General features: G+C 44.6%; 1 protein-coding gene across 3 annotated transcripts in view; it reads right to left on the minus strand.

The window, feature by feature from the left end:
• Nucleotides 1-23,851, minus strand: part of Trio (trio Rho guanine nucleotide exchange factor) — a 348,717-nt gene that overhangs the window by 128,428 nt on the left and 196,438 nt on the right. For all 3 annotated transcript variants that reach the window (XM_029557993.1, XM_029557991.1, XM_029557992.1), the window contains exons 12-20: nt 15,979-16,148; nt 14,823-14,997; nt 12,927-13,122; nt 12,061-12,227; nt 10,401-10,520; nt 8,541-8,732; nt 7,919-8,068; nt 5,788-5,902; nt 2,830-2,945 (exon numbers count right to left, since the gene is read on the minus strand). In XM_029557993.1, coding sequence (XP_029413853.1) covers nt 2,830-2,945; nt 5,788-5,902; nt 7,919-8,068; nt 8,541-8,732; nt 10,401-10,520; nt 12,061-12,227; nt 12,927-13,122; nt 14,823-14,997; nt 15,979-16,148 — 1,401 coding nt within the window. The remainder of the gene's footprint in view (nt 1-2,829; nt 2,946-5,787; nt 5,903-7,918; nt 8,069-8,540; nt 8,733-10,400; nt 10,521-12,060; nt 12,228-12,926; nt 13,123-14,822; nt 14,998-15,978; nt 16,149-23,851) is intronic.

Genomic DNA, 23,851 nt, shown 5'->3' on the forward strand with positions numbered 1-23,851 from the left:
ATGGGCTCTGGAGGACAAATTGAATTCCTAGCACTTTATAGTAACCTGAGATACATCACCAGTTCCATTTGTGGCATCTGTAGCAAAGACGAAAAGGAATTCTTAAGCCACAGGGATCTTCAGTTTCTGGCCTGGCATTTATTCCCCATGCTTACAGACAGCTGTCCCATCTCTGAAACAATGTTAACACTGATCTGAATGAAAGCTGCCGAGGACAAATTGAATTCCTAGCACTTTATAGTAACCTGAGATACATCACCAGTTCCATTTGTGGCATCTGTAGCAAAGACGAAAAGGAATTCTTAAGCCACAGGGATCTTCAGTTTCTGGCCTGGCATTTATTCCCCATGCTTACAGACAGCTGTCCCATCTCTGAAACAATGTTAACACTGATCTGAATGAAAGCTGCCTCCATCAATTTATTCAGTCCCTGATTTTTTTTCACTCCACAGCTCTAAGTTCATACTGCAGACCCAGATGCCATGAGGCCCTAGGTCCAGCAGCCTGGACCCCATTCCTTGAGGAAGCAGGGATCTAGAAGCCAGGCACCTACACTGCAGACAAGAAAGGGGGACACACGGGAAAAGCAATTCAGACAGCTGCAGGGGCAAGAGTCAGGGGAACTTGCCAGAAGATGGTTATGAAAAGTGGAGTCTAAGGTGGGACCTGGACACTGAGGAGCAACACCAGGATAGTATACATGCAACTGGGGCCAACCCAGTCTGCCACAGGAGAAGAAAGCAGAAGAGGCCAGAGGAGCCTGTGGAGGGTACACGTAGAGCTTGTTCTTTCAAAAAGCAAATGTGGCTACTGTGTAGGAAAGGGACTGGAATGGAGGGTGAGTAGAAATGGCAGAGGTTCTGCCTGGGTGAAGAAAGAGGATAAAGTGGGGCACACAGTACGTCAGCATCCCTGCACCGAGAAAAAAAGGTGGGAATCAAGAAGACACCTCACCACTCTTAACTGGGTAGGATGAGCAGGGACCAGAGGCATAGTTGTTTCTGGTGGGGCCAAAGTGGAAAGCTGACAGAGTCATCAGGAATTTATGTATTCTAGAGGCAGAAATGAAGACCAGGGCTGGAGACTCCCCAGTGAGAGGTAAGAGTGGAAGAAGAACCAGGAACAGTGTGGACTGAACCCGAGACAGCATTCAGTGGAGATGAGAGAGGAGGCCCTGGGAGAAGGGAAATCAGGAAGGCCCAAGTGAGTGGATGGCACCTCAGAGGCTACAGGTCACCTCTCCATATTGCTATCAGGGACAGGGACATCCACTTAGTAACCTTAGCGTGCCACACTGAAAACCGAAAAATCTGAGAGATCAAGGCCTGATCTAAGAAATGGATGTCCACTGTAGTCTGTGATTTTGGTGTGTAGCAGAGCTCACAAGGGCTGCAGGGCTGGCAGGTCATTATCAGCAAGCCTATCAATAAGCTGATCTTTCTCAGCCAAGAGCATGATTTGCAACTGTGCTTCTCTATAGCTGAATGAGATTTTGTCATTCAACAGAGTGGATATAAAATGTTAGGAAAATGCAATGGAACATTACAGACCACCACAGCCTGCCACCTCACTGTTGGGATATACTTAAAGATGCGAGAAAGGCCAACAAGGCTCCAGATCCACAGTCTAGGAACCCTAATTGCTCAACTCTGGGTAGCCCAGTAGTTCTAGACAGCTGCCCCTGTGAGACTATCATACCTACAGAGAACAGAATCTATCTTTAAGTGGGAAACCTCTGAGAAAATTTAATTTCTCTTGAGCTAACAAGATGTGACTGAATGCCTCCTCTGTGTCAGGAATGTAGTACTGCATGTAGGTTTAGGTGGCAGCGTAGGTAGGAGTTAAGGTCAGGACATGGGTCAGCTCTGACCACAGGGTGATTTATTTACAGGATATAGGAAACTCCAGTCAGGGCCTTGCTAGACACAGGTTTTAGAGGCAACTACTCCTCTGTGTTTCTCTGCTGGTTCTGGTCCCAACTTAGAAGGAACGGTACACAGGTTTCTATGCTGCTATGGTGCCAAGAGAACAGATGTGAATCTTAATGCTCAGGACACAGAAAAATAGATTTTATTCTAAAATGATCTTCAAAGTGCTTTATCCCACCTGTGATGGAGGAAAATGGGTCCTTCCATGCCTCTGGCTTAACCAAAGAAAGAACCTTTTTAAAAAAAATTTTTTGATTTGTATTTTATGTGTATGAGTGCCTGCCTGTATGTATGTAAGTGTACCATATGTGCACAATGACCGCGGAGGCCCGAAAAGGGCATCAGCTCCACTGGAACTGGAGCTATAGATGGTTGTTAGTTGTCGTGTGGGTGCTGGGAACCAAACCCAGGTCCTCTGGAAGAGCAGCCAGTGTTTTTAACCACTGAGCCAGCTCTCCAGCTCCACAAGAATCCTTTTTAAGTATTCTGAATTACTAGAAATTCTATCAATTTCTTATCTAATTTTAGCTTGATTTTATCTGAAAATTAAAACATCTTACATACAGAAATATAGCGAAATAAAAAAGTAACTATCCACTGTATTTGGGTAAGCACAGGACCGGATTCCACAGTACTTTTAAAATATTATCATAACGATTATTTGCACTTGGCAGTATTAAGTGTGACATAAAGGCAGTGCAGGAAAACTGAAGGACAAACCATTCAGCTGAGGGGGAGACATACCGGGTGTCACATTCTCATCAGGCTGTGGGGCTTGTTTTTATAGCACACTTCCTTAACAGGCATGAGTATTCCTGCCAACCTAGCAGAGGAGGACATGAGAAAGGGGTAGGGCTTGGTGAGAAGCTCAGCACGGCTTGGGGAGCCAGGAATGACTGACCTGTTTGGCACTTCTTTCAAAGACCACATACTGCTGGCACTGGTCCAGCCGCCTCTTCCTCATGGTCCAATAGTGCAATACCCTGTTCTCCCGCTGGAAAAGTTCATTCAAGATATCTGAGAAAAAAAAGACAGTGATGTTTGCTCTTCTTTAACACATCTACAAAATCCTAGTTGTCTACATATCTAGTTTCTGTAAGTGCCACAATAAGACAGAATGATAACTAGGGAGAGCTGCAGCATTCTTGTATCGGTCAGTATGTGAAGCAGACTCCCCATTCTCTTGCTCTGGTCATCTTTCTTAAGAGAGCATTGGAAACTTGAAACTAGATGGCAACATCTCAGACCAACTGTATTACTGAGATATGCACATTTAAACCACTGCTGGGGCAATTCCGCAAGGGTTGAAAAAATATCATCATTAGGTTATTTTCTTCAAAACTACTATAGAAGGACTTTAGTATATATTAAAGGTTGTGTAACAAAATATTAGGTATGACAGTATATAATCTTATCACTCAGGAGCCTGAGGCGGGAGGCTCTTGAATTTGAGAATATGGGCTATGGAGGGGGGGTTCTTTGTTTATCCCTTTTAAGCACACAGCATTAGGAATGGGGAAGGCTACGAAATAGGGAACTAGAGAAGCAGAGGGACATGAAGCTGTGAAGGAAAAAAGACAATACATAAAAACCAAAAATGCCATAACCAAATAGGAGTTACTATCAAAATGGCATACATAAAACACCGGAAAATATAAGTCACGAACTTAACAGATATTCAAGGGTAGCCTGGAACTCAGTATGCAGCTGAAGATGACCTTCAACTTCTCATCCTCCTGTCTCCACCTCCTGAGGGCATCATCATACCTGGTTTACATGCTGCTGGCGACGGAGCCTAGGGCTTCGTGTACATTGGTCAAATGTTCTAGGAATTGACCTCACTGTTTTGCTTTGTTTTTTGGTGCTGGGGACTGAATACAGAATCTTTTGCATGTTAAACACACCATCTACCCTTAGTCCTGAAGAAACGTAATTTTGAACACTATATAGACACTTGTTCAACCTCATTCAATTGACAAAATCATCTTCCGTGGCTGGAAGGAAGGGGACAGGTGCTCAGGACCCCATGCTATGGAGTATGACCGTGGCGGTGGTGACACTGAAACATGCACAGCTCTCAGCAGAATGTGTCTTTCAGACACGTGATGCTCATACAAATAACCGAAGCCATTGGTACCATGATATACAGCACTGAAGTGCTACTGTGAACGAGGCCACGGGCCCAGGTCGACCCCACACCAAGGACATCCAAGTCATGACAAACACACGCATGCAAAGAGAAGAGAGCTAATTTCTGAACCCTGATTTGCAAGGATGGCTAGGATGCATTACTAAAGTGAAAAATTGCATGTTATAGGGGGATATAGTGCCATCTTTTGCTAAAAAAATTCTTTAACGTGAGATGGGTGAATGGAATTTACATTTGCTTATCTTTACATATATGCATTTATACACACCCACACACAGTGTCCTTATAGTGACTGTAAGTAGCAAAGGAATTATGGAAATTTGTGCACTTTAAAAGTTTTTACAGTAAGATTACTCTGGAATTTTAGAAAACAAACAAAAACTTTAGGGGAAAAAATAAAGACCTCCCAAAACAGAAATTCCAAGTCAAATCAATGGTATCTAAATATCACTGTATTATATTAGAGAACTTGAAAGTAGTAAATCTTTTACAAATACTGACTGAGCTCCTGTAGGCTCTGTACCTCATGAGAGAGATCTGCAGTCTCCTTATTGACCACTTCAGTGTCCACCTATACTGTCTCACTCTACTGAAAACCTCAACTACTTTAGCAAAGTGAATTAAGATTCTGATTTGTTCTGTGACTCATTTGAGTTTAACCAGGGCCATCATGTGACCGTGGGTTTGGAACTATCCACTGGGCCTGCTAGGCTTATTGGGGAGATATAAGTGAAAACCACACCTGCCCCCTCCCTCAGAATCTATCAGTACCCAACAGTTCAGCAAGGAGGGGTAGGGCCCTGTGAGCTTTATTTCTAGTTATTGAAAGTGCATGAAATATGTTCACTTGAATTACAAAAGATTTTGAAATTTGAAGTCTGCCTCTAATTAAGCTACCACTTTAAATGCAAAGCACTACTACATATATGTGATACTTTATGAGTCAACAGACCTTTTCTGCTCTCATCTACAGGCTGAGCTGGGAATCACGCTTCTAAGCAAGGAGCTGAGCACAGTGCTAACTGCCCTTGTAGACCTGTGGGTGGCTACAGCTCCTGAGACCACGTTGTCTAACTCCCTGGTTGTGTCTGTGGGGTTATACTGGCACGCTGTGTGTAAGTCACAGATGGTGGTGCCTTCCCAATGTCACCCTGACATGATGCATAAGCTGTTTGCCCCCAAGTAGACTGTCCACAGCATCTGCATTGCGAGGCATAAAAGCAAACACATGATTATTACAATATTTTTGGCTATGTGATCTTGAACAAGGCAGTAATTTACTCTGTACCTCATGCCTCATTATGTAACACTGTGTCCACACCAATCTTGTTATTTGTACTTTCCCTAAACCTATGCATTCACATGTAAATAAAAAGATTTTATATTGTTTTATACTCAAGTGGTATTAAACAATATAGTATTTTACAACTTGCTTTTACTCATTAACCATGTCTTAGGTATATAAAAATGACAATACTTTATAGCAACAATAGTGGTACATAATTTCTTGATTTAGCTATTTTGAATGTAGATTACATCTTTCATTGTTTATCATATGGTCATTCACATGTATTAACAAATAGTCAAAAGCAATAACTATCATCCTGAATGTTGCATTTTCGTTTATTTATTCAATGTGACCAGGCTACGTATTTCTTCAGTATTTTATTATTAAATTGACCCAGTTAATGAAGACTGTGGTGTGCTCACTTTTTACTTGCTGCTCCGGAGCTTTGATGTGTGTCACCATTCCTGGCATGTTCACACTGTTTCTGTGCAGGTATTTCAGGAAGACATCGGCATTCCTTCTGGCAAGCGTACAAGCCTAAGAAATAACACAGGGCAAGGTACTGCTAAAATGACTTATACAAACATGTATTTTGAGTATACAGGGATGACAATAACCTATGGCTCTAACATAAGACTTTAACAGTCATCTGATCAACTTATGGTTTCGATATTTCAATTGTAAAAGCCTCTCCTTGCTCTCATGAAGTCACATTTTGTTATGAGCTGGCCAGTGGACAGGCCATGCGGCAGGAGACCAAGGGCAGCCACTGACCTACAGCCAAAGAGGAAGTCAGGTCCTTCCCTAGTTAAGCCTTGAGGTAGGTGAGCATCCCTGGCAACAGCTTGATTGGAAAAGGGGAGTCCCAGAGCCCAAAACTAAGCTGTGCTGGATTTCTGTAAAGGGCAAATAGGTAATAAATACATTCCAGTCTGGAAGACCACACAGTCGCTGTCTCTGTCCCTACCTTGTAGATGAAAGCTACATCAACAATATGTAGGTGAGCTAATATGGCCAGACTTAGCTCTCAGTTCTTAGCTTGCCAATCCTCAATTGCCATAAATTTTATGGCAATTTATTATTTTGTTATTGTGGTAACAGGTGACTGGTAATTGCTGATAATTAAGTAAGTGACCTGATCAATGTTCAGTAGTCCATCAGTATCTAAGAGGCAGGTAAAGCCACAGATGCACAGGTCCTTTAAATAAACCAACTTCAGTTGATTTTCCTTTATAATTTTACCTAAGCATCTTTTATAATTATAAAGAGTAGTATTCATTTTTTACTAACTGGATTCTGGAGCAAGAGGCAAATTACAGTGATTCCAACCTAAAGAATCCTAACAGTGGTTGATACAAAGTAAGCCTAAACAGCAGAGTGGAGCTAGCTAGGAGTGGGCTTTGTCTCCTTTCCATGGTTACAGTTAGTGCCTGGAAGCTGCAATGGTCTTCTCATCCTATCCTGCTTTCACACAAAAATCACTGTACCATCTACAAGTTCCCAGGTCTACACAGAGTCACAGTTCAGTTTCCCAGACCAAGCTGTAAGTGCAGGCAGATCACCTTCAGGAATGAAACGGAAATTATTAAAGGCAATAGGAAGTAGTGTCTCAGGTCAGAATGCTAAAGTGGTGAGAAAAAGTAAACTTTGTAAAGTGACAAGGAAAGGCAAACATCCAGCTACTTTTAATAGGCGTTAAGTGCTGGGAGTAAGCAGACTCTCAGAAAATCTTACCTGAAAATGCAATGTAGAAGCACTCCTGCGACCAGTGTTTCTGAACATTTTGACCACTTTTTGAAAATTTAACTGTTTCAAGGCACAGCTAAGACTTAGGTGTGAGCCAGTAGGATGTACGTAAAACATTAAAGGTCCACATTTTAGCTTCTCGGAGAAAAGCAGCTGAGCCTGCCTGACTGTGACTGACTTTTGGGGCGTTTCCTGAGTAGCTGCTAGCACCCATTTCTCAGCCACAGGTGCTTATGTCCATGACATCTCATGCTTTCAAGTCCTCTGAGACACACTCTGTACAACTAAAGAGATTGGCTCTCAAAGGATTATTTTTAGCTGTAAGAATTATGTTTCACCAAGCCAGCCAACCAACCAACCAACCAACCAACCAACCAACCAACCAACCACTTCTGTCTACAGAATTCTTGGGGGGAAGTTTTCAGTTACCAGGAACTTTGTCTCAGAGAAATAGCAGCAGTAACTATACAGCTACTAACCAAAGCTCCATTCTGTATTGTGACTTCCAGCCAGTTCTTATTCACATAGATTTCTAGTTTCTTCTCCATGAAAACTAGCAAAATAGCATGAGTTTCATGAAAAAGATTTCTTCATTAGTGTGTCTCTGATGCTAAAGCCCATCATTTTCCATACAAGGTAAGAGTCATGAGATTCAGGGCCTCCCTTGGAAAACACAGACTGCCTACACCTGGCTGGTAGGAGCACCTGCAGTCTGCAAGGATCCCCTCTAAAAGACAGTCAAAAGACACTGTGGTCTTCAAGGGCCAATCATTGTGATATCAAGATCCAGTACAGGTAGCCCCATACCTTCAGGAATGCCTCCTTTTGTTCAAGGTGCTTGCTAATCATGGGGGTCACATGGTCTGTCTCAGAATTGGGGCCCAGCTTGTCAGCTCCTCCACACCAGTCTTCTTCTCTCTTGTATTCCTGTTCCAAGCTCTCCAGGACACTGCAGACCTAAAGAAGAAAGTTCCAGGCTCCATGAACATTTAGCATCGAATGCCTAACAGCATAGCTGGGAGTACTTTCAGTTGGGCTCCGGGGAAGGCAGAGCTGGTGGAAGGACCACAAACACTACAGGGGATCATGCGCTCTATTTGCCTCAAGAGCAACCATGGTGTTCAAGGCAGGCAGGGAGGCATTGCAGAATAAGAACCAAACCAGAGCCGAATTTCCCATTTCCCTCCTGATTTTCTGCACCAGATTTAAAGGCAAGAGAAGACACATCTTCCCAGTTACTTGCTAACCCATGGAATCTTTGAAAGTTAAGGCAGCAAGAATAAGTTTAGCTTCAGAAAATGTCTTCCCTGCTTGCCTGGACCTGACTGGTTCACTGCCGACAGGTATGTCAATGGTGGTGGAGCTGCCCCTAAAGGTAAGCACAGAATAAACAGTCAGCTGGGAGCCCAAGAGTGCACCTTTCTCCTACCTGCTCTGAAGTTTTGTAGAAGGCAACTGACGCATTGACAAGCTTGAGGCGGTCTTCCATCTTGAGCATGAGTTGCTGCCAATGTGAGGCTACCTTCTCTGCACAGTCTCGAATCATGTCCATGTCATAGTGGTTGGCCTGCAACATGGCCTCCGCCTTCTGCTGCACCTGCAGTGCACTCTGGTGTGTTTTCTAGGCACAGGGAAGATGGGAAGGCTCATTCAGTAGGGCATCATGCACTGATAGGATGAATTGGGATGTTCATCACAACTTGCAGAATCAACTCTCACTATTCACTAGGAGGCTTTGCAAAGTGTGGAAGGTAGTTCAGTAAGAGTTCTATGCTTGGTACCAACTGGGTAGATATTTAATTTATCTAATGAAGGATGAAATGCATTAAAACCTCCCAGAATGAAGCTCAACTGTGGGATTTTTCTGTTTGAGAAGTTAAAGGAATGACTCTTACAGCTGATATTCTAAGAAGTTGTTCCAGTGTTCCAAGTTTATCATTCCCAATGGCTTTCATATAATAGCTGCTTGAGGCAAATATGCAAGTGAGAAACAGTGGCCCGGGTGAATGCCTCTATTTTCATTTTCACCTGAAACTGGGTTTCAGAAAAAAGTTTGGAAGAACTAGCAATTTTTAAAAGAAAAGAAAAATAAAGAAATAGGTAAGACTGTGCCAAACTGTGCTTTTTATTGGGGGGGGGGTGTCTATGCCACATGGAAGAAAAAAAAAATCCAAGAAAGAAAATCACATGGCAAACCCAGTGAATTTTGCTCCTAGACCCTCTCCAGGGGTTCATGGGGCTAAAGTCAGGGCCTATCCAGGGAAGAGTCTAGAATACCAGGTGCCAGAGGTCAGAGTAGCACAAGGGTGTCAAAGGGTCCGGGGGGGGGGGGGAATCTTGTCACTTGAAACAGTACAAATAAGCCCATAAAATAAAGAACATGATCTAGACTCCTCAACCCAGACACAGTGATTGACATAGTGACTAGCAATTGAGTTTAATGATTAAAAAAACCCTTGGCATAGAACAGTTATTAAGTTTGCAAAATTGCCTGGAGTGTTACTGTGTGTCCAACAGCCCTGAGGAGTCAACACATTGATCTTGGGTGTGAATTAATGGTGGCTTAGCTAGTTTTTTCTCTGGCCAGCAACAAGGTTTCTCTATCATCAAATGCTCCTTTCGCCTGCTTTTACTTGGAGACCACCCATTCCAACTACTGCCTACCTCCAAAGAAACCAATTCTAATGTATGAGCGTACTGCTAGCAGTGAGGGCAAGCTGCCTGGACTGGCCAAGGCTTACTGGCGCAGTGGGCACATGCTGACCCTCAGCTCATCGAGGTGAATCATGCTGTTTCTAAGCAAGTGGTGTGAAGAGTTTTGCTGCCAGCATTATTTACGGGTAAGTAAATGTACAAGTTTTACTTTGCCTTGCTGAAAGACCCCTACCCGACCTTAGCACTTTGCTTTGTTGAGGTGAGCTAACACTCAAGTCTCTGCCTGTAAGATCCACAATATATTTAAACACCTCAGCTCAGGCTACAATGTGAGCTCCCTGGATCCAAGGCACTCCTAATCAGAGACTGTGCAGGCAGCCAAGGCCCTTTCAAAGAGACAGAAGGAGCTCCTGGCCACTGGGACACTTGTTGCAAAGCTGTCTAATAGGATTCCTGTCCCTACTCCTGTGAGGTTAGACTATTTCCTTCTCCAAAAATCAGTGGTAGATTGATGAGCACTGTTATTTCTTTTAACACATAAGCCAAGGCTGGCTCCAGTGGTTGGTATGATAACAGGGATTAGCAGGTTGGTCTTGATGCGATAAGGTCCACCTGCCCACGGTCACAGCCTTACCTCGATGGCATGCTGGAATTGCTCGTGCTCTCTCTGCAGCTGCTCTGCCTCCTGCAGTGAGCTGGCAGTGATAAGTCCAGCATTTAGCATAGACTCTCCATTGCGGATCCAGCCCAGCACCTGAAACAGGACACAGAGTAACTCCTAGCAGTGGACCTTCCAGTGCACCCTGCAAACCACCTCATAGTGGATAGGGATCTGCAAGCTGGTCTAGAGGCTCCCGAAGGGAGGCAGCACTGACTTCCTTATATCCTGATAGCACAAAATCCCTCTAGGGCTCTCACCAGCACTGCCTCACAAGTGCTGCAAGTCTGCTAGTTTTAGTAGATAGTGAAGGGCAGTGTGAGTGTGAGAACACAGGATCAAGCAATTCAGGGACCATATATGAGCAAACCTAACCACTGACACACAGCTCCTTCCTGTTCAGACTCTCATTCTAGCAAACAGAAGCCGGGTCACCTGTTTGATAAGGGTATCTTGTTTGCTTCACTGACTTGTGTTTCAATTTAATGTCCATGTTCAACGACACTATAGTCCAGGTATGACCTAGGCTGCCCTATAATGCTCAAGTCACACAAAGAAGAAATCCATTCTAATAGAAGTCACTGATGCTGTGATGCTCATTCTGAACATCTGTGGCAGAGACCTCTTATAATCTGCATGACACTCTCCTTATGTGCTTTCAAAACAAAACAAAATGACACCCAATCTCAGCTCCTACCACACAACCGCAGTTGTGACACAATTCTAGCCAATGAAACCAAAGCAGTAGTCTCTAGAGGAGAAAACTGTTTCTCTGACTTGAGTGCTGCTCTTACTTTCTATTTTCTCACAACTGCCATTGTTGAGGTGATGGTTAGAGCTACAACAGCCATCTGGTAATCATGAGAGAAACGCTACCCATCACCAAGATCTCAGCCTGGCCTATCACAGGGCCAGTGATTGGTGGATGTCACCTGTATAGTCCATAACAAGCAAGGGTAATTCATAAAAGGTACACTAGTTTATTTCTTAAATAAGCTGTTTTGTTCAGGGCTAGAAGAAACACATTAACAGGACACAACGACCAGTTTATTTAAATGTTAAGATATTCACAGTACTAACAGAGCACAAGAGACCAGTAGGTACTTTGGATCACTTCTGGTAACACGGAACATGTGCTGTCCTGTGAACACGACCTGTGTCTGTGCCACACCAAGCCAGCACTGGTACAGCGCCACTCCTCCATTGGGCTGCTTCATCAGGCAACACAATTTATCCTGTGTTACAGGACACAGGGCAGTATCTGTGTATGAACCCCATTGGCATTTGCCCCATTTTTGGTTTTGCCATGCCCCCTTGCACATGGTATTATAGTATCTTGATAACCTAAGAAAAGCCCGAACCATGCATAGTCTGTGATCCCATCCAGATTAATAAGAGTGCTGAGGGGGGGAAAGCAGCATGTAGTTACTTAGCCTAGGAAGCAATGTGCTTTAAGCAAGGGACCACCAACTGTAAAAACCACTGTATGGACAGAATCAAGGGCTGCAGAGCTCTTTCACTATACAGAAAGCTGTTCAGTGTGACCGTACATATCAGGGCAGCTGCATGGTGATCAAGAAAAATCTTGTCTGGTGCTGCAGGCCAGAATTCCCCATCACTCTTCAGTGTCACTCACCTGCTTCACTTCTGCCTGCAAGTGACGCAATTGCACACACTGCTCCAGGTGCTTCCGATGTTGCTCAGCTGCCAAATCCAGCTCCTGCTGCTTTTCATGAAGAAACTCTAACAGGTCTTGGACTCGAGTGGCCATGTCCACATCTCTGTCACAAAGCAGCTCTACACCTGTGGACATTGGTTAGGAGACTCTAGAATTCAATTCACATTTGCAACTTCTCTTCTTGCCTGACGCACACTACATAGTGTGTCTTGCCTGCTGGGGGACTACCTGTGTCAGCTGGCAAGTTTGGAGAGATCTAAGCCAACAGCTTTGTATTTATGGGTGTTTCCCAGCATCTAGTGTATGAGAGGATACACAGATGATCCAACCAAAGGCACCTCCTTCCTCAGGGGCTTGGTGACAGAGTAGCATCCTTTACAAATGAGTGAGCAGTTCACTCTTAGGAAGTATTTCATTTGCCTTATCAAGTGAGTAATGCACGCAGGCTGTTGTGAAACAAGGGCCTGATGCTACAGTTCCATTTCTGAGCCTACAGTGACACCTGCTGGAAAACCAGAAACTAAGAAGAAACAATGCAAAACCACTTTCCTGGGACTCATATTTCTTTTCCAAATATTACACATCACTTTGCAAAATTAAATTTGTGTTACTTAAAATAATGTGAGAACTTTAAGGGAAAGTTTCATAACCAAAAAAGTTAAATGTAACTGTATCAAGTGAAACAAAATGCAAAATACTTCCATTTAAAGAACAGGTAATGAATAGGCAGGTAATGGCTCAAAGGAGTTTATAAAATTTACAGTCATTCTGTTGAAATAAACATGTAGAATCCATAATGTCACAAAATAGAGGATTTTTCTTACCAGAGGCCTGGACTTCATTGACATACTGCAAAAGATCCTGTCCTTGGTGGATGACATCAAAAGTCAAGTTATTCATGGTCAAGGCCTTGTCTGCGTGGTGCTGGAGGCGTTGCTCTGCAATGGTAAGGTCTTCCGTGTCGAAGTCGTTCATTTGCTGGGAGAGCTCGTCATTCCAAGACTCAAGGTCTGAGATGATCTGAGGGAGGAAAGCACCTGTGCAACGTCAGGACTTAAGACATACACGCTGCCACATCTCACAGTGCTTGAGCCATGGTCTTAAAGGACATGAAAACAATACTTGTAGAATGTTCTGTAGTATACAGACCAAGTTTCAACTTAAAAACAAACAAATGGACATAAGAATCGTTTGAACGGGCTCCTATACTGACCAGGTACATTTTGGTATTGGGGAAGGAACCTTGCTCATGCTAACCAAGTAAGTGCTCCACCACTGAGTCACATCAGCAGCCTTCAAAGTTATCAATGAAAGGAGAAAAGCAATTCTTTAAGCATTTCAAGGTAAAACATTTATAAATACATCAATCTATGAGATGCATAAGTTAGAAAATTACTTGTTTTCTGGCAAAGTAGCTGTCTCAAGCAAGTGTCTGCTGCCACCTTCAGCCCAAGCAGGCCCAGTCAGCAGGTCTCTCCTGGAGACATCCAGTCTCTATGTGGCTCAACGAGAATCTGAGGGCAGATACTATGAGACTAGAGCAGGCTGCCCAGGCACTACAGTTAGAAACGGCTCAATGCCGTTCTGATTTTTAGCTGATGATGACAAGTAGCAGCACCAAGAAAGGCTTCAGTAAAGCTGTGCTGGAGGATGAGCCAAGCAGCCAGCAGAAGGCACCCACACCAGGACCCCTGTGCCACCTCTAGAACTGTCATGCATGGCAGAGCTGACAGTCCAGGAGCTGCAGAGAGGGTCCTTCCTGCAGCTGAGAGAACCAAGGGCAGTCTACGCAGGACCTGGCCTGCCTGAGTCCTCCACACCCCCAGCACTGTGGAGGAGTTCTAACCCAGGACAGGTACTAAGTCCTGAAAGGGTGTGTTCTCCAGATCCCTGCAGTCTCAGGCCAGACCAGGGTGGCCTGGAGGAGCAGGGGAACCATGTGCTGCTTTGGCTACCAGCTGTGTAAGCTGTCAGGCACCAACAGACAGGCCTCACTTAGGCTGTAGGGTTTCTGGTTCTTGATTGTGACTCATGAACAGTTCAGTTTCACCCACTCAGCCAACTATACTGTACCACTATATCAAGATTGAAAGCACTTTCTCTGCACAGAGTACAGAGTCACCCCTTTCTGATGAAGATAAAAGGAGACTGCATTTCCTTCTTCTATGCACATATAAAGTGCAAAAGTCCATTTTTAGGTATAAATTATAGTACATCACAAGGCATTCTTTATTGAGGAAAAACTGACCTCCTATCAAAATGTACTGGTTCCACTACTGAGAGAGAAGAGGAGAAGGATGAATGAGGGAGAGGACAGGAGAAGGGAGAAAGGGGAAGAGAGACTTGTTACCTTCAGCTACTGCTCCTTCCCTGGGCAAGGTGACGGCCATACTTCCAACACATTGCCTGCATTCCATGCTCAACCCTGGCATACTCTGCTCCTGCTGCTTGTGCTGTGCTCCTGGTCCCCCATCCACCCCAAACAACCGAGTGCAGAGCTGAGTGCCCACCCTCCCCAGCCAGTCGAGGAAGCTTCAGTGCTTCCAGGACCTTTCTTCCTTCTTCCAGGACCTTCCTTCCATCCCCACCCTCCTCCTTGCTCTACAGGGGCTGGGGACTAAAGAGGACACAGAACAAGAACCAGGGACAGGGCAAAGGAGGAAGTCAGGACTCCAGGCTCCCACCAGACAGGAAGGCAGGGCAGAGGGGCAGACACTCACATCAATGGCATCCCTTTCGAATATGCGCAGCTGCAGGAACAGTTCCAGCTTGATCTTGCGCTCCTGGAAGAGTTCCTCCATCTGGGACTGGGCCTCATCCAGCTGCTGCAGCACCGTCTCAATGTGGTTGATTGAGCTATTGTGGGGGGTCTTGTTACTGGATATGGCAGAGTCCCTGTGAGGGTGTGGAAGGGGACAGGATTTTAATGAGACAAACAGGAATTGAATGAGAAAGTCCCACATTGTTAGACACCAGATGCAGCAACTCAGATCTTCAGGGGAAGAAAGCTGGCAGGAAGCTGGACTTTGTCTCAGAAAAGGGAAGGTACTGGCCTCTGGCAAAACACAACCAGATTCCTTCCTCTGAGCAGCGCATCCCAGCCTGCCCCAGCCAGCCCTGGGCCGGCACTGTGGAACAATGACCGTGCTTTTCATGTCACTCTCATTAGAAGTCAGACAATTACAGGGAATCATCTTGTAGAGTTTTACGTGAAAAGCGGCTGATACCTGTTCAGTACCATGGCAGCCTTCTTATTTGAAAAGTCAACTTTCAATGCAATCACTGAAACCCTTACTAGGGAAGTGGATGCCATGTAAGGCTTTAGTCAACAATTCCATTAATTGTCCAGCTGATGTGTGAGTTGTGGAGGCCCCCCACATGGTGGTCCCCATGATCCAATACAAGGAATTTCAAATCTGCTTCCCGAAGAAACAAAACCAAGCCTCCAGCCCTGAGGAGCATTTAGGGCTGCTGTCCTGCCACGGCCTGGCCTCCTGCCCTACATGCTGATGGCTGATAGCCTGCCATGCTCTAGATAGGCAGGTCCCCTAGGACCTGATCTTAAGTGGCTCAAATTCTCCATTTATAAAGAAATTTTAATAGCAAGGTGAATGCTGAGGAGATCCATTAGTGAAAACTGAATTCTGAGGATTGAGTTCATGTAAATGTGGAAAATTATGGAGGTAAAAAACTGAGAGGGAGGAAGCAAAAGAGGGGAAAAGAAATGAGAACTGTCCTTTGAATCAGAAATGCCATCTGACTTCAGCCTACTGCAGAACAAATTAGAGTTATCTGTTAAAAAAGCGATGAGGGATAGGGCGGGGGACACAGGCCACATCAGGCTCTATGTGGTGCCAGGCTGGGGATAAGGCCCACCTCAGCTGCTGGATGAGGTCCTCCCCTTCCTTGATCACGTTGACGGTCACCTGCAGCGTAGTCTGCTGCTGCTGGCCAAAGCGCTTGATGAGATCCTGCACGGCCTCCACTGACTCGGCGTACACGTCGTCCAGCAGCTCCTTCTGCAGCTCCTCCAGCCATGTCCACAGCTGGGATGGGAGAGGCACAATGAGTGGAGGTATGGAGAAGGGGTCACTCACATGGGGAGGGGAACAGTGCAGACTGCTCCCAGAGAGACGGAAGGAAGGACAGAAGAAGAGAGGAAGGAGGGTCCTGAACAGTCCAGCAGCCAGTGGAATACAAGCACAAAAAAAAGCAGTATGCCACCATGGTGTGGAGCAAAAATAAACAGGCAGTGAGGCGGAAGAGACTGTCACAAAGGGGAAAAAGGAAAGGGAAGCCACTCTCCCCTTCTGCAAATGTTCAATTTGGAGTGCAGTGGAAACATGAAGAGTCCTTCAGCTTCAGACAACAGGAACATCTGCTGGGCACAGAGGCATTCCTAAACATGTCTGTCTCCTAGCTTAACAGATGGACAGTTTTACACTTAGCAATAGCATCACACCCCATTATTTAACCACCACTCAGACACGAGTGCTTTAGTCCCTCAGAACAGAGCAGAGTACACAGAGGTGACATTTATTTACCACCATACCTAATGGACAGAGACGTACTGCTCCTGAGAAGACCACATCCAGCTCAGGTCCAAGGTCAGCCTATCACACAACCTGTTCATCTGTCCATGGGAAGACAGAATACACCCTTGAAGACACATCTGTACTGTGCTCATCACTAAGTCAGGGACCTGGATGCATCAAGACACCTTAACACAGGAGTGACAAGAGCTACTTCAGGCCAGTCAGGATCCAGGGATCCGAGAATTTACCATTTCCTTAAGGCCCATCAGCTCCTTCAGCCCTCTGGGATAACATTCCAGGAACCAAAGAGGAAAATTAATAGGACCAAGCAGGTTACGGTGGCTCAACAGTGTGGGCTGCAGGTGGCGAGGATGCTTCTAGCTTCCCAGAGGAAGAAAGAGTACCTATGCATCCTCCCATTCATCTCTTTAGTGGCTACCTCAACTCTCTGGGGCTCACAAGACAAAACTGCACTTGCAGAAAATAAACTGCTCACATTTGATCTTTTCTCTCCAAGCTTTATCTATAGTAACCGGTACACAAGTTAACTGTCACACATGGTGGTTTCTGCCAAGTGCCTATACTTATGAAAAGCCCCTGCTATGGAACAGCGACCTCTCCTTCACCTAAAAGCTTCTTCGTGTCTTCAGTCATCTTTCTTCCCTGGAAAACATTGATCTGCTTCCAGCCACTATTATCAGCTTGCATTTTCTTAGTAAAAAAATAAATGGATCAAGTGTCAGAAAGGAGCTGCACACTGCCTACTTGCTAATCCTCCTTCCTGGATTCAGCAGTTACTGTGAGAGACACCTCTGCCCCGGCAGCTCATCCTTTTAAATTAACAGTCCTTTGTATGCACACACCACAGTGCATATACTTCTCTGCTGGTGGGTCATTTCCAGTTTAGGGCCATTACCAACAAAGGTGTTGTAAACATTTGTACAGAGTCTCTGTTAGAACCAGGTTTTCCTTTCCTTCAGGCTGCCTGAGCTCAAATCCTGACAAAACATTTGTTTCCTAGGGCAGAAACTTTAGCACTTTTCTTACCTGGATCTATGACTCAGTTTTCTTATCTATAGAATGGAACTTTATGAGAATGCCTACTCATAATTGTTGGCAGATCAAATGAGATTATATATGAAGAGAGAATAAATCAGTAACTCTTAGTCACTATTATTTTCTTCTAAGAAAATGTCATAATAAGAAAATCAGAGTTTTAAATCTTTCTATAGGTATTTTTTAAATGTATCCAGGTTCCTCTTAGTTGTCCAAAATATGTCATATAGTCTTGTAACAACATTTGAATCCTTTATTCCTAAAAATAGTATAGTATGAGGAAAGGGTATACGAAGAGTCTGTTAGATCCCAGAGGAGCTGCTTCCTCAGAGTTCCAGCAGAGCTTCCTGGAGTATTTAGGGTTCAAGTTGTGCCCTTCCACCTGGGAGAAGTTTTTGAAAAAACATAAAACACCACAACACCCTGGCATTTCTCCTCCCACATCCTGGACAGGTTGACTGCAGTCACTGGTGAAATGTGCTTCCCAACCTGGAGTGCCAGTGGAATCCAAAAAATGTAAGCTACACAGGGGATCACAGGAGCTGATCCCAGGATTGCTCAAAGGAAGAGGGAAAAGTAAGTGAGGTAGAAGGCATGGATACATATGACAGCATGACGTCAGGAGCCTGAGAGTCTGATCCCCTTCAGAGCTTTTCTGTTTGGTACCACAGGAAATAATCTCATTCAATCTGGAGAGAAAAAAAAGAGTCCTAGAGAAACATCTTTAGCAACATCAATGGAGGATGACCTTGTGCATAGCCTACCGCTGCCTGAGGTAAGCAAAGTCCATGTTCAGGCCTTTAAAATGGTGATACGTATGATGCCTATAATGTTCCGAAACAAACACATTTTAAGTCTCTAGGATGTTTGTCAAGTTCTTAAGTCAAACTTTCCAAGGATGAAAAAATGTTCTTCCATGAAAACTGATGACTTGTAATAAAAGGTAAATCTTTACCCAACATGGAGAGAAGTTACATTCTATGCAAGTTCTTGTCAATCTGCGTTGTTTTTAAGAACCACACGATGACCACTCAGGATGCAGGCTTGGGCAATATTGCCTCCCAGAGGCCATCAGAGACATAGCTGAGTCATCAGTTTAGCACCAAGAAATATAGAGGGGATTTGCAGGTCAGGGTTCTGGGAAAGGGAACTTGACCTCAGTCATTACTGTACTGCACATGTGTACAGACATGGCCCATAAACCAGGATACTGTGAGAAGGATGAGCTCAGGACAGAAATGAGGTTCTGTGGAGAAAACCCGACATGAAGATGTGTGGGGACCTAAAGGCCCCACCTTGCAGAGGTCTGAGAAGAAGTGACGGTGCGCAGCCTGACTTGTTTTAAAAGTCTGAAGGACACTTCCGCACTGCTGAGGAGTGCATGATCAGCTCATGACCATCCTTAAGATATACCCTCAGGGGGGAGGGGGATTTCCAGATGCCTTTATAAGCTCTGTAACACCTGCAATAAATGAGTCCCTGCTTGACTAGGCTCCCCATTGTGCCTGAGTGTTCCCGGTACTGGGGACGGCATGGGCTGACGAAAGGTGCCCTTACTCATCCCCAGTCATCACTGCACGGGGTCGCTGGTTCGAATCCCCCGCAAAGATATGGAAGGACCAAGGCATCAGGGATACGTGCCACCTCAGTTCCTTCCCCACAGGCCTTGGGCCCTTCGTCTCTACAGGGAGAAAGGCCCTGCAACGGTTCATTTCAAGAGGCCCTTCCTTTACCATCTGGGGAGGGGGGCTCTTGCAGGAGCTGGTGGTTCCACGAAAAGAATGGGCTCCAGGTGGTTATTGGAGCCCTGAACCTTGGGGAGAACCACCACTATAAACCCTCTGTGCTTCCATGTGGGTCAGCAGAGCCTGCATGTGTCCATCTGGGGTCAGGCGTGGGAAGGGGCCACAGCACATAGGCTTAGCCTACATGTGACCTTGGGAAAGTCTCTGTGCCCTTTATCTGTAGTCTTCCCATCTACAAAATGAGCTCATCTTACTGTATACATCCTCATTAACTTGCAGAGCCAGTTTGAGAAACCAGTGAGATGAGCACTGTTGTCAAAGTGCTCATCTGCTACAAAGGCTCTGTAAGCAGAAGCCACCACCATTGAGACCTGTCTCCCTTCTCTTACAGCATACAATCACTTGGGTACCAGTGGGGCTGTGAAAGCTATAAAGGCACTGTGGGAAGCATTAAAGACACAGCTTCCGGTGCAGCAGCTGCTGCAAGTTAGAAGAAGTGGGTAGTTTCGAAGGCAACTTACAGGTACAACTGCAAGAGGGCACCCACACACACACACCATGGGATTTGGCTTCAGGTATGAGGAACAGGCTGAAAAGGGAACTGTTCTCACTGCCTGCAGTGTATTCTGCCAGAAATCATGAACTGCATTTTGGGTACACAGGCCTGGTGCCCTAGTGCAGGAATTGTAGGGCTTTTTCTTTCTGTGTGTGCATGGTATGTGTGCGCACATATATATAGGGTGAGTGTCCCTCTGCGTGTGCAGAAGTCAGAGGAGGACGTCAGGGTCCTGCTCTATCATTCTCCACCTTATTCCCTTGAGATAAGGTCTCTCTGTGTATGTGTGTCTCTCTCTGAACCTGGTGTTATGCTGGCGGCCAGCAAGCCCCAGTGATCCTCCCATCTTTGTTCCCACAGCACTGGGGTTATGGGTACATGTGGTTTTTTTATAAGAGTTCTGGGAATCTGAACTCAGGTCCGCATGCTTGTACAGAAGGCATTCTTATCCGATAAGCTAGCTCCCCAGCCTGAATTGTAGGGGTTTCAGGAGTGCCTTATTATTCTTGTGTCGTGGGATAAAGACGCTTTAGTATGTTGAAAGAAAATTTACAAAGGAAATACTGGATAAAGGTAGAACAGAGGGCAAATCAAGGTATCATGAAATCTTATCAATATAAATACATGTACTAGAAAGAAATAAGGAGGAAAACCACAAAAACACATTCATGGCAGCTACACACGTTAAGAGGGAACAATGTATGGGCGTTCCAGCCCTGGGGGGCGAACACCCCGCAGAGTCAGATAGGGTGAGGCTATGTGGCAATGATGACCAGATAGAGATAACTGGTAGGTCAGGATCGACACAGCTAATGACCAATTGCCCACACATCATACATGGTATTATGTTAAAGAACAAATGTGACACTGCACTAGGAATTTTTAACTTTTCTTTCTAGTCTACAATATTTCTGAACAAGTAGAAAAATGTCCTCCTCCCTCCTGGGTCATCTGAAGAATGGCGATCCCCACCCCCCCACCCCCCACGCCCCCAGTTTGGCGTAAAGGATAATTCTTCCTTGCCAGGACAAACCTTCGAGTCAGGAGGCTGCAGCCACATTCCTGCAGCCTGTTTGCCTTTCCCCTAGGCCAATACTTTATCCCTCAAGCTTGACTGGCATGGCAGGACCTGGCGCTCCAGCTCCTCTGACACCAGCTCACTCTCCTCAGAGCACACTCATCTTCCAAAGGGGGACTGTAGAACTGAATGGCATGCTCACATGATCCACACAGTGGCCAGAGGGCAAGGTGACTGTGTCCCTCTTCAGTCCTATTTGTTCCCTGATTAAAGCTGAATGAGTTCATCTGAACATGGCATGGATTACTGCTTTATTAATCACACAACTCAGTGCTGCTGCTTCTGTGGCCTTCATCTGTTCTCATTCACAACAACTTACATATAAAAACTATGAATGAAGCGGTGTGTGGTGACACAATTAGAATCTTAGGCAACTAAGAGGCTAGACAATTTGGCAAGACCTTATCTCAAAATAAAAGTAAAAACGGGCTACTAGGAGAGTGCTTACCTAGCATATGTTAAGGCCCTTACTTCAGTTCTCAGTACTAGAAAAACAAATTGACAAATTTGTTTCTGCTGAGATCTACTGAAATCCTATCATTACAAATTGACTTTGGTAGGCTGAAGGTCTTCTATGCCAGTCTGACCACTCATAGCTTTCTTTATGATGCCAGCGATCTGCAACAAGACACTGTTCTTTTCTTCCAGTCCTGCTGATACCAGCTACGAGCAGCCCTGCCCCTGTACTGACAATCTTAGCGGTAAGGGCTTTAGTGTAGAGATAGTTATTTCTGTTGTGATGCCAAATCTGTCCTCAAAGAAAGACAATAAGTTTTGAACACAATAAGCTAAAGGATACCTGGATTCATCTGTGCAATCTCTCCAGATGTCACACAAACACGAAAGCTGTGAACAGGTTAAGTAGTAGTTTAAACATTTGACTGGGAACTCTTCTCTCCTACAGAAGGTGACACCAAGGGATTAAACTAGACTGTTCCCGGGCCTCAGGTCACCTGAGATGGTTAATCTGTCCTCTTCCATCACCATGTCTGTCAGCAAGTCTGGACTTCCTTCTTCCTGACATCTTCCACTTGATACCAGCATGGAAGATAAAGACTATCTTTGACTTGAGGCTAAAAACCATCGGCTGATTTTTATAGCCTGCGACTGTTTATTTTCTAATCCACTACTCTTCGCTTTATTTTCTAGATCTCTGACTAGGACTAACATCAACCTGAGTAAATGGATAAAATCTACTTTCCTACAAAATTTACCTATAATCCCAGCACTCAGGAAGCTGAGGCAGAAGGACAAGGAAAGAGAACTGCTCAGGGACAGCCTGGGCTAGCAGGCCAATCAAAGCTATATAGCAAGACTCTATTTGTTAAAAAAAAAAAAAAAAAAAAAAAAAAAAAAAAAAAAAGAAAAGAAAAAGAAAAAGGGGTGGGGGCAGGAACCCAGAAACAACACAGCAACGAAAGCCCTCCCAAACCCCCCAAAACAAAAACAAGTGTCCTGTACCCTCTAGTCACTGCTCACAGTTGAGTACAGACCAACAAGCACTGTGCTAAACTAGCAATCCAATTCTGTCAGTACTGGGGGACCCAACATGTCTGGGAATTGAATCTTCAACTCACTAAGAGACCTAGTTGTTTTCATAACACCTCCCCCTTATTTGGGTCCTTTGTACCCTCTAGGCAATGTATGAAGAAAAGCTGGCAGAGAGCAGGTGCAAAGTGCAGTATACAGCAGCTTTCTGCTGCCAGCATCGGTGCCCCATGCACAAAGGCAAGCCTTCCCCAGTCTGCTTCTAAGTTTTATGCTTTAAAAAGGAAGAGAAAACGAATAGTAACACAAGCAGTACACAAGGCTAACTTATGTGGTGCCATTGCCATCTGGGAAAACCTTAGCTACTACACTGTTGGTGAGAACTCTTTCTACCTCTGTCAACATAAAAAGCAGTCAGCAGAAATAGTATGCACATGTCAGAAACACAAATGGAGAATTTACTTGCTCCTCAATAAGTTGGAGATCTCTATGATTCTTGATAATATCTATTTATGAAGCTAAGAACAGATCAAGAGTATTAGAATCCCCTTTAAGATGAAGTCTAATGAGTAATTAAGATTGCATATGCACATCCATTCTCAGGTGGGCATTCAAAGCTTGCCTTTCCTGATCTTGATGGAAGTCCCTCACCTTTGATATTACATTAACCAAGTTCTAGTGGAAACAACTAATGAATTAAGGACAACTCTCCATTTAGAGATGAACTTCAACAGGGCTGTAAGAAACTGGAATCAGTACGGTTATTTTATTGTCCTTACTACAACACTAAGTTCAAATGAAGACAATATATTCATCAATTAATTTACTGACTAGTATGTTAGGTAGATTAGAGTTCACTATGATTGTCTACAATAATTTCTAACTTCTTTGTTGGCCTAAAATTTTTCTTGTTTTATAAAATAATTTTTTACATTTGTTTATAGTGATTGTGTGTGTGTGCGTTGTCTGTGTGTGTACCTGCACATGTGCACACATATGGGCCATGGTAAACACACAGAAGTCAGAGGAAAACTTCCAGGAGTAAGTTCTGTCCTTCCACTTTGTGGAACCTGGGGATTAAACTCAGGCTGTCAGACTTGGTAGCAAGCACCCTTACCTACTATACCCACTTGCTGGCCTCTAAAAATTTTCTTTTAAATTTCTAAAAACTATTTTGAAAATGATTGTGCAGTATTTTTTTTTAAGACCCATTTCCCAGATAGCACCCTCCCATAACCTCCCACCCCCACTAGAGCCCTTATACTCTGATATCCCTGCTACTGTCTGCTGT

This window comes from Nannospalax galili, unplaced genomic scaffold, assembly GCF_000622305.1.
Source record: "Nannospalax galili isolate Female #2095 unplaced genomic scaffold, S.galili_v1.0 scaffold207, whole genome shotgun sequence".
NCBI classification, from domain to species: Eukaryota; Metazoa; Chordata; class Mammalia; order Rodentia; family Spalacidae; genus Nannospalax; species Nannospalax galili.